Source organism: Sander lucioperca, chromosome 8, assembly GCF_008315115.2.
Source record: "Sander lucioperca isolate FBNREF2018 chromosome 8, SLUC_FBN_1.2, whole genome shotgun sequence".
Lineage (NCBI taxonomy): Eukaryota > Metazoa > Chordata > Actinopteri > Perciformes > Percidae > Sander > Sander lucioperca.
The window spans coordinates 3,381,099-3,396,915 of NC_050180.1; the positions used below are offsets into that span (position 1 = coordinate 3,381,099).

The 15,817-nt window shown below is 42.5% G+C and overlaps 1 protein-coding gene across 1 annotated transcript in view; it reads right to left on the reverse strand.

Annotated features, from left to right (window-relative positions):
• Positions 1-1,006: 1,006 nt before the first annotated feature.
• LOC116043150 (ribosomal RNA processing protein 1 homolog B) overlaps positions 1,007-15,817 on the reverse strand; it is a 23,047-nt gene continuing 8,236 nt past the window's right edge. Inside the window, exons 8-16 of the mRNA XM_031289636.2 lie at positions 15,217-15,428; positions 14,505-14,620; positions 13,195-13,292; positions 10,800-10,819; positions 10,522-10,674; positions 6,563-8,010; positions 6,290-6,454; positions 3,429-3,495; positions 1,007-1,407 (exon numbers count right to left, since the gene is read on the reverse strand). Coding sequence (XP_031145496.1) covers positions 1,196-1,407; positions 3,429-3,495; positions 6,290-6,454; positions 6,563-8,010; positions 10,522-10,674; positions 10,800-10,819; positions 13,195-13,292; positions 14,505-14,620; positions 15,217-15,428 — 2,491 coding nt within the window. The 3' untranslated portion in view covers positions 1,007-1,195. The remainder of the gene's footprint in view (positions 1,408-3,428; positions 3,496-6,289; positions 6,455-6,562; positions 8,011-10,521; positions 10,675-10,799; positions 10,820-13,194; positions 13,293-14,504; positions 14,621-15,216; positions 15,429-15,817) is intronic.

Sequence of the window (15,817 nt, forward strand, 5' to 3'; positions counted from 1 at the left end):
GTAGCTACTGTAATACAAATAGATGTAAAAAATAAAGACTGAAGATAGATTTTTTTTTTTAGAAGCATGTTGGGTCAAGAACAGTCAATTATAAGTAAAATGATTAAAAGCTCACAGTCAAAGTCCTGCATTCAAATGTTAAAGTGAAGAGTGAGAGAAGCATTATTAAGGTGGAGCTTTCAATACGTAATGCCGGATCGTTTCATGAATAATAATGCATCATATTTTAATTGGGATGTTTTGTGAGTAAAATCTGAATCTGCAAGGTTTGTGACCGTGAGTAGTGACCTGGGTATGTGAAGCGACTGTGTTCCCCAGGACCCGAGGAAGTGCAGTGTGAGTGTGGAGCAGCAAAACAGGCATGATTTGAACGGGCGCCGCACTAGTCGCACCGCAGCCTGATCCTGTCTGAGTAGCACATTTTTCACAATAAAAATGACTCAAAGTTATACAGATTACTATTCTTTCTTTTACGCTCTTCAGACATTTGTCTAAACTTCGTAAAATGGAGTACACTTCATGATTTATTCTTTTGTTTTCTCCTTAAGATCTTACCCAAAATACACTCAACAAAATTATTAAATGTTCCAAGTCCTTTTTTTTTTTTTTTTTACAGACTGGTTTTCGGACCCCCCCGGACCCCCTCATTACAGTAAAACTGCACTTTCTAGAGTGGCCTTTTATTTTGGCCAGCCTAAGGCACACCTGTGCAATAATCATGCTGTCTAATCAGCATCTTGATATGCCACACCTGTGAGGTGGATGGATTATCTCGGCAAAGGAGAAGTGCTCACTAACACAGATTTAGACAGATTTGTGAACAATATTTGAGATAAATAGTTATTTTGTGTACATAGAAGTCTTAGATCTTTGAGTTCAGCTCATAAAAAATTGGGGCAAAAACAAAAGTGTTGCATTCATAATTTGGTTGAGTGTATAATTTCTTTTGATGTATGCTGTATCTCACACACACACACACACACACACACACACACAGAAAAGTTGATAACATTGGAAAAAGGAGTAACTTTATTAAAACGTTGAGCCACTCAAAGAGGCAAAAAGCAACACTGATCAGATAAACATAAAAATACTTCTATATATCTCTCCAAAAGAGGATGTAATTGAAATCAGTCCATTGACACGTTCACAGAGAGCATTACATCTGTTATCTACAGTCTGTCAGCGGGGGGTGTTAGAAGAAGTCTGCTGCTGTGGGTCGTCCTTTAGGTGTGCTCTTTGGAGTATTGGAGCTGGTCTTCCTGTTGGCCTTGGGGGTCTTTCTGGCAGAGAGTGGTGTGGGCGGAGACTTTAAGACCCCAAACTTGGGTTTCTGCTTTGGGTCAAAGGGCACTCGTGATGACCCATCTGGACTCAGCAGAAGGCTGCGATCAGTCTTCCTAAACTCTGCACCATGACAAGATAAACGGTACAGGCAACACTGTTACCAAGACATTCACTTAATTTAGAACATTATTATTAATCTTACAGAACCATAAACTACAGCTAAAATACTACTAAGCTGAGGATTTAAAGGTCATTATTGACTTTGGAAACAGCAGTTGAGAATATGATCTCATTTATAGCATGCATACAGTATGTGTTACTATGGTTACTCAGTGAGTCACATAATCACTTCACAGTTGCCATAATTATCATAATTGTGTTCATTTCATAGAAGTTGTGAATAGGGCTGCAATTAAAGGTTATGTTAATTCTCAATTTCCTCTCAATTAACTAATTATTCTCTCGGTTGAATTTTATATATATATATATATATATATATATATATATATATATATATATATATATATATATATATATATATATATATATATATATATATATATATATATACATATATACACACACACAAAAAAAGGAAAATGCCCATCACAATTTCCAGAGCCCAAAGGAACGTCTTCAAATGCATCAAACGTTTTGTCAGACCAATAGTCTAAAACCAAAAGATTTTTAGGGATTTTTTTTTAACAAAATTATTTAAAAGGACAATTCCGGCACAAGATGAAGGGTTAATAACAGATGTACCGAGTCGACTGTTCTCTGGGATTAACCCCTAGGTTCATTTTGCGCCAGAATTGTCCTTTAAACATTTAATCAGTCATCTAAATTGTTGCCAATTCATTTTCTGTTGACTGACTAATCAATTAACTCTTGTTCATACTCCCGTCACTATTACTAGAACACGGCCCTGTTGGTCGACTATGTGTTCACACCACACACAAAAACCTGAGCAGAGTTTGCATGGGAGGGCACGCACGTCTGCCACTGCTTATAATTAAATTAAAACCAATTAAACAAGCAAAGATTTTATTTTACTTTTTATGCCACGTTATTTTCTTAAAATAACCATATTATGAAAAAATCACTTTTTCTGGGATTTGGGGTGTTCTGTTGTGTCTCTGGTGCTTCCACACACATACAAACTTGGGAAAAAAAACAAAACATCCATGCTGTTTAGAGTGAGATACAGTTTCTGAATGTGTCCTGCCTTCAGCCTCCGGGTGAGCTGGTCAAAATCTGCACGGCTTTCTACGTCACTAGCCGAGAGGAATGCTAGCTCGTTCTCAATGGCAAAACACTGCTACAACACACACTAGTTCACCATAATCTACAAAAGAACTACTTCCATGTCCCTGTTCTGCAGGTATTCCACGCAAAGTTGGAAGTGCGCCCTCGTTTAGAAGAAGTTTCCTGGCTAATCTTGCCTTGTACTACTGAAGTTGTAGGAACAAACGGCTAGCTAGATGATGTGATCTTACCTAGCTACTGAGCATGTGCGACTGCCAACAAAGATGTTACAGCAAAGAGAGGTCTCACTCTGTAGCTAAAACAGAGACCTGACACAGGGAGAAAAGAGGAGCTGCAGCAATGTGCAGTACAACAAAAATATGGTGTTTTCTGAAAATTAAACCATGTAAACCTATTCTGGTACAACCTCTAAATACAATTATGATCCTGAAAATGAGCATAATATGGGCACTTTAAACTTCTTTCCAAAGCTTTTCTTTTAGTCCGTTGTCTACGTGTCTAGCGTCAATCCCTGTGGGCAGTTACTGATCCTTCACAGCAGCCACGACCATTTCCTTCACAGTGGGATTAAATGAGTTATTAGAGGCTGCAGTGAGTTTGTACACTGTGGATGTGTATTCATTACCACGTTGTCCGTTTCTCCTTTATTCACGTTTGACTTTGTCGTGCTGTAGTGTTTCCCAAATCAAGTGAGTTACTTAGGACAACAAAATGAAGTCTATCCAAAGAGCTATTTTCCCGAACTTCCACATCCTGCAACATAAACTGGAGACAGGCTGTACAGTGTGCTCTGAACACTTCTGGAATGTTTTTCATTTACATTGAATACAGCTTTAATATGGATTATAAATATCAAACTGCATCCAATTTCTTACCAGCTGTCTTATTATTCTTGAGACCGAAGGTCACCTTCTTGGATTCTGACTTGGGAGTTTGACTCTTCTGTGGAATAAAAACATAGAAAACGTTTTTACCATCCGAGGACGACTGAGCTGAGATGAAGAGAGAGAGAGAATCTTTTCGGTTTGCCTGGATTCCTGCATTCTGCTTTTGTGAAATATCCCTCCATGACACCTTATTTTGTGTTTGTAAACCGCCAAATAATCCAAATGAGCCATTCGCTCAATATAGCCTCAGCAAGGAATGCTTTTTATTAGTTACATTTTCACAAAAACAATAAAAAAGGGTTTCAACAAATCTGAAAACGTTTTAAAGAAACTTTAGCATATCTGGGATTATGTACTTCTGATTTGACAAGTTTAGGTATAATGGGTTTTTGATCTGGACCTGGTCCAATAATACATTTATTTGTATAGCACTTTTAAAGAGTACTCAAAGGCACTTCCATATGAAAACAAAACAAAAAACAGTACAATCAGTAAAATTATACTTAATACAACTACAGCTATGAGAAATAAGAAATAATCACAGATTAAAAGCAGATTTGAATAGGTGGGTCCTGAAGGAGAATGTCTGAGGTGTTGGGGGAAAGAGTTCCAGAGAGAGAGGGTAGCGATGGAGCAGGCCCTGTGTCCCCATGTCACGGTGCTTGGACCCGGTGAGAGGGGTGAGGAGTCTGTCATCAGTGCACCTGAGGTTACGGGTAGGGGCATGTCGGGGCAGGAGGTCAGCGAGGTAGGAGCGGGCGAGGTTGTGGAGGGCTTTGCAGGTGATGGAGAATTCTGAACTGGATTCGTTGTTGAATTGGGAGCCAGTGGAGGTTTTAAAGAACTAACGGGGGATGTGTTCTCTGGTTGGGGGGTGGGTGAGCAGAAGGGCAGAAGGCGGTGTTATGTTTCAGATGGATTGTAGTTTGTCGAGCTTTTTGGTGGACGAGCAGTACCTGTACTGTACAGGATGCTGTTGCAGTAATCCAGTCTTGAGGTGATGAAAAGAGTGGATAAACATTTCAGCGGCTGAGGAGGGGGGGCGCAAAGATGGGAGATGGGTAATACGTTTGAGATTGAAGGAGTAAGTTTTTATAATATGGTTAATGTGGCGTTCAAAGAGACCTTAATCCAAGATTACACGAAGGTTACAGATGTGTGTGGAAGCAGGAACAGTGGAGCCATCGATGCAGAGGGAGAAGTTATGGCAGGATCTGTTGAGGGATTTGGGGCTTAGGATTTCAGATTTGTCACTGTTGAGTTTGAGGAAGTTAGCTTGCATCCAGGTTTTTATATTCGCGGGTAGAGCTGGGTGTAGTTGGCATAAAAATGAAAATGGAGGCCATGTTGGCGTGTGATGTGACCAAGGGGAAACATGTAGAGGATGAAGAGGAGGGGACCGAGCACTAAACCTTGGGGGACACCTTGAGAGACTGGGGCTGTGTTAAGAGTTGGATTTATTGATACTAATGAACTGGTGGTGGACAGAAAGGTATGATTTAAACCAGGAGAGGGCAGAGCCAGTGATACTGAGGGAGAAGTCAAGGCGGGGAAGGACGATGGAGTGATTGATGATGTTGAAGGAAGCACTGAGGCAGAGTAGGATTAGGATGTTGAGAGCGGGCATAATGTTGGGATCTAAAATCAGATTGAAATGGTTCGTAGAGTTGGTTGGAGTCCAGGTGGGTTTTGAGTTGGGAGATGGGTCTGTAGTTGTTGGGGATGTGGTCTACATGTGAAAAAAAATCTGTGAAATCTTTTCATAGCCTTTTCATAAACCGGATAAAGCTTTCAGAAATCTTAAAGTTTCAGATTTAATAACCAGCTTTAATGCTTAACCTAAAATGTCACGCTTACACAACCGTAAGAGGTGCAAAAAATCGGTGGGATGATCAGTCACTCAGCAATCCCCTAAGTTTCCCTTTAACTGCCGAACCGGAAGTGCAAATCGGAAGGTAACTTAACAGTCACCAAAGTATCGGCAACATAAGCTACGCTGAGAAGTGTTTTCATGTAAAGAAAATGTGTATACCTTTTAAGCCTGACAAACATGTTGAATGCATTTTGTTTCTCACAAAACATTTTCAAGGGGCGACTTCTAGCTCACCAGGTTTTACATGTCATCCCCCATCTCCCCCCTTCCTGTCTATCTGTACTATCAAATACAAATGCATAAACAGACCAACAACAATCTTAACCCTCCTGTTGTCCTCGGGTCCAATTTGACCCGTTTTCATAAGTTTCTATATCAGACATTTGGCTTTCTTTCAACCAAATCGCCCCAAAACTCACAAGTGAAATTAGGGATCAGATCTTTACTTTCATTGAATTTTGGGTGTTTTTTAATTAACTTTTATAACATTATCCTGACTAAACTACTAAAATCTGAGATTATCCATTACCTTCCTTCCTCTGATCTTAACTTTTAGTCAAAATCATTCATAATTTCAACTTTTTTCCAAGACAAAAATTAGATCATTTCATATGAATGAGGTTCACTGAACAGGAATTCCAAAAATAAGTGTAAAACTAGTGTTAATAAGTTAGTTCTAGTGGTGAATATACTGGTGGTAATGGAAAAAAAGTGCCAAAAATGTTAAAACAAACGCCAAAAATATTGAAAAAAAAAAAACATTTTCAAGGCTATACATTAACAATAAATCAAATTATTATGTAATGTGAGAGGGGTGCTCATTTCCAGCAGCAGGAGTATTGTACACTACCTGCTCAGACCCCAACAGCAGACAAAGGTAGCAGCTAGCTGGTGAACATAGTGGAGTCTTAAGTATACAGATTACACATTTGTATGAACTCTTTGACGCTTAGTTCGGACTGTTGTTGACGTTTACCTTCTTGCTGGACAGCGGGGGGCTGGGGCTCCCCTTGGTTTTGCAAAAGAGTGGTGTCGGGACCGTAGCGTTGCTTTGAAAGGTGACGAAGTCAGACGCTGAGGTAGTCTTCGGCTTCTTTTGTGACTTTTTAGCGCGCAGAGGTGTGGCTGGCTCTCCGACATCCTGAAAACGGAGAAGGAGTCAGAGTTAATGATGTCTCTGTGTTATCAGAGAGTCATAGGCAATTCAGTCTCATCTGCTCTGAACCATTTAACCTCATTCAACACTCACCCCGCCTGCTTTTAACTTCTTGGCAACCGTTTCTTCTTCTGCGAGGCCTTTGATCGCCGTAGCCTCCTGCGCAGCCGCCTCCAGCTCATCGGCCTCGTACTCAAACACCACAGGGATCTTCCTCTTCTTCTTGCCCGCTTTCCCAGAGGGAGGGACCATTTCATCCGAGGGGAGCTCTGCATCAACGCTGCCAACCGCTGGAGACTGGCCGTGATCTTTCTCGTCCACTTGGGCTGCCGCCATCATCATCTTCTTTTTCTTTTTTTTTGCCGGCGTTGTCATGCTGACCTCGCACGGCAGTTTCTCAGCATCCACCGCCGCGGCTGAAGTCTCAGATTCTTTTGGATTCTTTTTCCTTTTCTTCTTCAGTGGGGTTACAGTGCTCTCGTCTGCAGCAGGGAAAGCCTCAAGGCTTGCATCCACCTGCTTGCCTTTTTTCTTTGTCTTCTTTTTAAGGGGCACTGATGCGATTTCAGCGTCCGTGTGCTTTCCCTCTACGTCGAACTGGGCCTCGGCCTCAACCTGTGGTGCTACATCAGCCCCGAGGTTCTTTTTCTTACTCTTCTTATTGCACGTGGCTGCAGAATTGGATGGCTTCTCGAGTCCGGTGCCCTGGTCGCCTTCCTCTGGGTCCTCACAACGTGTTGATGGCAAATCGACTTCTGTGCTGACGCCGTTAGCTCGTGCTTCGACCTCAACCTCCGCGAGATTCTTCTCTGCCTTCAGGTTCTTCTTTTTCTTCTTGGCGGGGGTTGTAGCGTCAATGTCTGGTGCATTCTTTTCAGCCGACTGCTCACTACTCACTGGTGCGATCTCTGCTTCTGCGTTGAGCTGCGATTTGGCCACAATCTCATCTGTTTGGGATTTAGCCTTCAGGCCCATCTTCTTTCTCTTCTTCCCAGAGACCGTAGCGTCAGCGTTAGAGGATGTCTCCGGCTCTGTCGGGACAGCAGTCTGCTGCTCTTCTGCTGCCACGGGTTCGAGCTCAGGAGTCTCCCTCTTTTTCTTGTTCTTTGAGAACTGCTCCGATTGGTCCTTGTCGTCAGTCGTGCAGGGAGCGGGTTGGCTAGTTTCTTCGGTGACTGTAACTGTAGGCTGTTTCTTTACTTCGGAGACGAGCAGCGTTTCCCTCTGGCCATCGGGAGTAGCAGCCTCTGTCACTTCTACAGATGAGATGGAGCTTTGCTTTGCCTGCGCTTCCTTTTCTAAATCTTCCGTTTGTGAACACTCTGCACCTCCGTCGGTCTCTTTAATTGGAGCTTGAGCCTGTTCAGACCTCTCCGCATTTTCCTCACCACCTGCACTTCCACCCTGCCCTGCCTTCTTTTTCTTCTTCCTCTTCCTCCTCCTCTTTTTGGTTTCATTATTTGCAGTTAGGTCAGCTGGTTCCTTGTCATCTTTCACAGACTCCTCGTTTTGCTTGAGTGTGGATGCCTCCTTTTTCTTCCCTGAAGTAGCAGAGAGACATGATTAAATGGAGAGCAAGGAGACAAAATATAGTTAATTTCTTCATTTCTAAAAAAAAAAAAAAAAAAAAAGAGATGCACCGATTGAGCGGTCGGTCAGTCTGACATATGCCGATTTTATGCCGGTCAAAGCTGTAAATAAATAACATTGTAAGGCTACCATACACAATGCATATAAATTATATATACATACAGTTACAGGTAGCACCGTGTTCTGGAGGTCAGTTTTATCCGAGGAGGTAGAATTGTCATTTCTCCTTGTGATAACTCTAGTTGGTCAAAAACAAAGCAGGCATCCCTCTTTAAGTGATGCTAAAATGTCCCAGTAGCGTTCCCTCCGACTCAAGAGCCCTACACAGAAACATAATGCCCAATCGCTCAGCCACGTCTTTCTCAAGACAGATGCAACTCACCTGATGTCTTATGTCATTTTGCAACTTTGAAGTTTTTGATTTTAAATGGCAAAAGCATGGCAACCTCCAAGTCTGAGCTGGAAAAGGTTTTACAGTGTCCAATTACAGGTGTTTCTTAAGGTCTGATGGAATACATCTGAGCCAATCGGAGCTTTGCAAGTGGAATAAAGTCTGGAAAAGTCATCTTCCGTGCCACAGTTGGAGACCATGGTCGAGGCTGAGGCTTTATGGCTTGTTTTAAGTGGTCCACTTACTAAAATAACTCTGTCCGCCTGTGTTTTGCTTTGTGTTACTTTACTGTGCAGAAGGATGTGCAGAGTTTGACAAAAAGAGTGTAAAATGTTCCTCTGCACTCACCCTCAATCAGTTTAACAAGCAGGAGTCATGGCATCAAAACTAGCTTTGAAGCCAATGATGGTTTAGTGATGGCGGTTGCGGCCGGTCGAGCGGCCAGCGCTGTGCTTGAGCTATGTTACTGGTTGCTGGTTGTGTGGCGTTCGGCTGGTCGTGGCCGTTTTCCCGGCGTGGCGTGTGTGCATGGGCGGTGCTGTCTTTCTAAGCAATCTTTTTAGTGAACTGTCTGTGCACTTACAACCGCAGCCGTTACTGTGTTGTGTGTCTGCCCTGTTTCTGGTGCCGTGGCGGCGGAGGATTTGCCGTGGCGGGCCGCCACTGCAGGGTCAAACACTGTACCATAGCATTAGAGTTTCTACACCACATTATTAATATTAGTGTTTCTGTGGTGTGTTAGTGTGTGAGCATTACGGTTAGGTACCGAAATCTGTACTTTTTTGGGTACCGGTCGAATTACGTCGATACTACCAAGGACCGATTCACGTTAAATCAAACGGTGCCAAATTTCGGTACCTGAGAGCGCGTAAGTGCGAGCTGCGATCTGTCCTCTCTGCGTGTTGACAGAGAGCAGGACTTCGACACACACAAACACACACAGAGCTGCGGTGCGGACGGAGCGGAACTACGTCGACTCGGCAGTTTGTTAAAGTCACAGTGAGTCAGTTAAGCAGTTGCAGTGTTCTCTATGCCCTGTTGACTGACTGACAGGCTGGAGGTTGTAAGGCAAGGTAACTATATAGCACATTTCAGCAACCAGGCAATTCAAAGTGCTTTACATAAAACATTAAAGAGCAGTTAAAAAGAAATAGAAAATAAAACAGGCTAAAACAGAATAAGAAAATACAAGAATAAAAGTTCCAGTGCAGTGTGAGAAATTAATAATTATTGGGAGGGGTTTCATTTTGTGTGGAGTGTAAAATGTTCTAAATAAATAACATGTTCTAAGTAAATAGGATAAATAGGTTTGGAATTATTTTTAAAACTAAAATTATTTTTTGTTATTACAGAGGGAAAGTACCGGGAAAAGGTACTGTTGGGTACTGGAACTGAATTTCAGGTACCGGGAAAAATGTCAACGGTACCCAACCCTAGCGAGCATGTGTGGAATGATTATGTAACCTTCTTAGGAGATGCACAACAAATGTAGTTACACAATGTGCAATGACAATAAAGGCATTTTATTATTACTGCACTGTAATGTAAGAGTCGTGTGTGCTTTCTCATATATGTATCATGCACCTTTCAACAAATCCCTTCCAAATTCACCATTCATCAGGAATAAGGGAGCCCAAAGACCCCTACAGAAAAACGCGATTATGCAATCGCATAATTCAATGCATAATCAGCCAAAGTCCGCATATTTATGCCGGGGGCCGCATTTTTTCAAATACGCCGGCGCATAAATTGCCGATTTCCACGCAAAATATGTGGGGCTTGCACGATTTCATAATCCCTGCATTTGCGTTGCAAAAAAGTCACATATATATCTTAGCAGAAAATTGATGTTGTTGTTGTCAGGGCGTCCACACGACACAAGCCTTAATCTTAATTAGCTTCGTAGCAGCTCATTTGGCAATGGGTTGAATGTAACGGACGTTTTTTTAATATCAAAAAGTTACGCACTAAAGCTGTAAACTGCTCTTTTCAGATTTCCGGGCTCCATAAATTCCACAGCAGATTTAAAAATATTGCATTGGCGGGAGATAAATGTGCAGACATGAGATACCTTTACTTTTCTTGGCCGCTGGCACGCCCTCATCCTCCTCCCCCTCCTCCTCCATGCGACGTCCTCGTCTCTTCATCCTCTTTCTGCTGCCGAACATTTCATCATCCTCATCCGTGGAGACCTCCTCTGGATACTCATCCTGAGGAAAGATGCCTGAGGGGAGTCAGGGCAGAGACAGAGTGAGACAAGACAAGGTCAAAGATCAAGAACAAGAATTCTGTTCTTCAGCCATGAATATCAAACTAAGTGCGAAGACAGGCGGGATCATCGGCTCCTACCTTCGTTGAGGTCCCGCAGACTGCATTTCAACACGCAGCAAGGTGAGACAAGAAGAAGAAAAACTCATTAGTTTGGATTTCAGCAGAGATCATCATGGTGCAGGATAAATACCACAGGAAGCTAGGATTTAAACCACGAAAGGTCCATTCATGGTTGAACCAGCACAGCAGCTGAGAGGGTTAAGGCCCGGACGTATCGAGCCGAAAATCAGCCGTTGGACAGCCTGGCAAGGTCAGTGACTCGAGTCTGTTCGGTGTGTTCCGAGCCGTCGTCCTTCATTTTGGCCGATTTGACATGTATAATCGGCGGGGCGGGCACATCTGATTGGTGGAGAGCTAACCCGGAAACGGGGAGCAGGATGAGCGTGACTAGAGTCTCTCAAAATCTGACAAAAATCTTTTAAACTGACCTTTGTTGATCTGAAATGAAGACAGATTCAGCAACTGCACGGCCTATTTCTCTCTTAAAATGTTTTCAGAAACACGTTTTGGTGAACTATTTTAGTACAATATGAGATCGTATTCTGAACAAGCCGCCATGACAGTCTCTCTTTGAATTTCCGGAGAAACCAGACCCACGTGACGCGTTCGTCCAATCAGCTGCCGGTTTTCATTTTTGGGCGACAATACAGATTAGCGCCGCCTGCTGTTATGGAGACGTATTACGTCTCGTGTCTTCGGTGTGTTCTGAGGCATTTTTTGGACCAACTCGGGGAGACTGATCAGTCTGACTGCCTTTTCTGACGACGGTCAGCCACCTGGTTGGTGTGTAAGCAGCGTTACACCGCCTTCATGTGCAGTCAAACCAAATCAGGCGTTGGCGGGGAAAACGCCAGTCCGCAGACTTATTTGAATGTGGATAGTGTGTTGAGGTTGCGTCGGCGGGGACCGCAGGGGATGTCGGGGAGAAAAAGGGCAGCGGCCCTGTGGCGAAAAGTTGAAAAGGAACTTTCGAAGAAACCCAACCCAAAGTCACGCTTGCTGTGGCCAATCACGTAACCTACTGCCGATCAGACAAAACATAATGGGCCATTAAAGGGACACTCCCAGACCGAATCACAAACCTTATTGCTGCAACGCCTGATTTGGTGTGAATGCAGCCTTACACGCCGCTGTGCTCATTGAATGCTGATTGGCTGGTGGGCCGCAGACCTCTTAAAGTTAAAAGAGCAGCAATCACTTCAGTCAGGGGCTGTGATCATTGCTTTGGCAGCTTTGATAAGTCAAACTGCTTCCAGCTCTATCAATACTACCTTCACAAAAGTAAAAGCACTGACTGAAACATTTGATGCTGAATTTATTTTACTTGTGGCCGGGTTAGCTCAGTTGGTAGAGCAGACGCACATATGGGAACCCCTGTTCTTATTAACACCAGGGGTCTCATTTATAAACGTGGCGTACGCACAAAACGGGGCTGAAAATGTGCGTACGCCACTTCCCACGCAAAGGTCGTGATTTATTTAAAAAAAAAAAAAAAAAAACTTGACTGAAGAATGTGCAGTCCTCCACGCAAACTCTGACCCATGGGTAATGCTGTATACTGGCCCTGCAGGAGGACTACGCCAATGGAAGAATCAGGAGAGAAAGAGGCTTCAGGGACCATGACGATGACTGGCTAATATGCCGATTTAAATTCCTTAAAGCTGCGCTCTTGGATCTATGAACTAAATTAGGTCCAGTAGAGAGTCTGAGAAGTTTTTAGCCTTTTCTTCGCCAGTCGTCATGATTCGGCGTAACGAAAGAACAACTGCCAGGGTCACTAACATACTGATCAGCATTCACGAGGTGCTCTGCATTGACTATTTATGGTTAAAAATGGACGTGTAAAGGGCGGGATTAGAGGCTGATTCACGTACACACACCTGTGGGTAATCTGTGATCTATAAAGGGAACATTGCTGACAGATGTGCGTACGTACGGTTTTATAAATCTGAATTTTTTTTGGCGTACGTACACTTTTAGTAAGGACCTTTTTTTATAAATGAGACCCCTGAGCTTTTCTTACGGCAAGTCAAAATGCTGAAATCAGGGTACCTGGTGAGCTCACCTGGTAGAGCGGGCGCCCATATATAGAGGTTTACTCCTCGACGCAGCGGCCGCGGGTTCGACTCCGACCTGCGGCCCTTTGCTGCATGTCATTCCCCCCTCTCATGTCTAAGCTGTCCTATACAAATAAAGGCCTAAAATGCCCAAAAAGAGCTCATCTTCAAAATGCTGAAATCAGCTGAAGCACAGCGAGTAAAATCGTATGGTTCCCATTATAAATATAAGACCCAAGCTGTAACGGTGCTGTGTAGCTTGACACTTGCATTTGTCTTTCTATTTAGTTTTCAATGGCTATTTAATAGAGCACACACACACACACACAAAAAATAGTGTTAGAGCATCTACTCACACTCTGATGATTTTGTAGAGTCTCTGTCTGTTCTGGCTGGGTGTGCTGCTCCGACTGGCTAACTCAAACAGCTTGTCTGCCAGGCCCGCGTAGTCAAACTGCAAAGGACCCAAACACGCCTCATTAGAAACCAAACTAATCCATTACCATTCCAAATGTCCACCATCGGAGTCAAACTGATGGGTAAAAATTAAACAATTGTTAAAATGATTTCTTAGAACAGAAACATATTTTGCTCTGATGAAAGTTGTTAGAAAAATGATGCTTAGAACGGTTTTGCTTCAGTTTCTTTGTTAAGCCATTTGCATGTGAGTGATCTTGCAAAGAGCACAGGAAGCATCTCTGAAGAGACTGTTGTGAACAATCTTCAGTCATTTTTCTGTACTTGCGGAGGTGCTGTAAAACTGACTCTACTTGCAAGGAAAAACAAACTCCAGTGCTTGTCCATTCTTTGATAAATAATTATCCTAACACAAGTTGACCGATCCATAAAAGACAGAAAATCTGAGCCTGAGAATGAATGACACAGTAGTCAACCTTTATTCGGCTGCTACACTTTCAGCCACTTACGTTAAAGCTCTTTGGAGAACACACTGCATTGCGAGCCATTTTCAAAAACGGCAGTTTTCATATTGATTTTCTTCCCAGTTTGTTCAAATGATTTTTGTGCAGAGTACATTCAGCGTGGTGTTTTTATAGAAGTTATGTCATTGCAGTTAGGACATACAACTGAGAGGAGGGACCGGTTTCAACTTGGATGGTGTGTTCAGGACCACGTGACACACAGCAGGAGTCTTTTAAAGCACAAAAGTTCTCTAACAAAAATTTTGTTAGCTTCCACCCTGTAGGTTTTGCATACTGATTTTATTCCAACCTGTGAAAGCAACAGCGTCCTAAAACTCATTTTCAAAACGGTGCCCGGGGAGCTGCAGCCTTGTGTTACTTATCAAAGCCAAAAAAGGAAACTAAATGTTCCTTTCTCAAACGACCTTCAAGTCTTACCAAATTTAGGTTCATACTACCAGTGAAGCTCTAGAATCAGACAAAATAATCTAAAAACGATGCTAATCTTTAGAAAATGTGCAGCATTGTTGTTAAATATACTCCGTAGTTAGCAGGCTGTAAACACACAGCACCATGGGTTTGGCTCTTTTTCTGAGGGGACAGTTCATGCACAGAGTTTGACTTACAATAGGCAGAGTATAGAACAGACAGGCGGAATGCATCAAACTAAAACAAAGTCAACAGTTTGACCACAAAAGAGTAATCCCAAAAGGAAAATAAGAAATAAAAAAGGAGAAAGCCCTCACCTGTAGGACTGGTCCGACATCTTCATCACATGACTCCTCGGTGTCTGATTCTTCCAAGTGAAGAAGCTCGTCGTCATCATCCTCATCATCACCCTCTTCTTCATTTGATATATTGCCTGAAAAGAAACAGCACAATTTACCACCAGACACCTTCTATACATGATTTAAAGCACTTCACATTATATATACACACACACACACACCTGTCTATGAAAAGAAATGAAAACGGTGCATAAATAAAACAGAAAAACTAAATAAGTATAGAAGCAGTGAGGACTATTTTTTTGTACTCCTATTTAAAATGTTTTTTTGTCAACGATCAATTCTTTGTTTTTTAATGATGAGAATACATGTTCTATTGTCAATGTTATGTTCATTAAAGAGAACAAGTACAATGCGTTATGATAATAAAGAGGCCTGGTTAACTTATTAGGCTGTATACCTGTGTTACTACATTATCCGGGTCACACGAGTGATACAACAAAACATAGTATCCTTGAATGTATTCAAAACGTTATTTTGTTTGAAAAAGCAATAAGTACCTAATTTTGAAATCTGACTGAAAGACAATTGTTACAGCTCTAGTTATGCACTGTCCTCCATGCATTGTTATTACTTTTGACATTTTACAGAGCAAATTGTTGATGTTTTAACCAACAAAAATCCAGTCCAGTCTTTTTTTTTTTTTGTGGCATTTTCTCTGGAGATGTACCGTTTATCTGCTGCCGCGTCCCTTTCTTTGCGACTGGTTTGCTCATTTTCCCTTTTAGCTGGTCTTCTTTGTCGTCCTCCTCAGAAGCCTGTCCCGAGTCGGAGTCTGAGGCCTCAGCTTTCACCTCCTTCATTAAATCTTCAATAGCGAAGGGGGCCTGGTCAATAATAGTGCTGAAGATGCTGTTGCAGATGGCGCTGAAAAGAGACCGACTGTCGAAGACAGACATGAAAGGAAGGAGGAACAGATGACAGAGTGAGCGGATGAGAGGAGCCAGGAAAGTGGTTAGCACCAGAATGGCTACAGTCCCATATCTGAGAGGACTACTCCATATTTTTCAACAGTCTTTTATGCTTTTAGGAAGTCCCATTTACAAATGGTTTTGAATGGAGAACAAAAAGGCTGTACAATGGTTCAACCAGACTGACAACTGAAAGATCAGAGAGTCCCTCTGAAAACCCCCTCTGAGCAACACTTTAATAAGAGAAGCAGTCATTGGTCAAAGAAACTCACAAGCTCAGCACCAAAATGTGAGGGATTTAAATAGAACAGGTTTTGTGCTTCAGTGCACAATAATAACGCAGCCTACAACAAGCTGGAA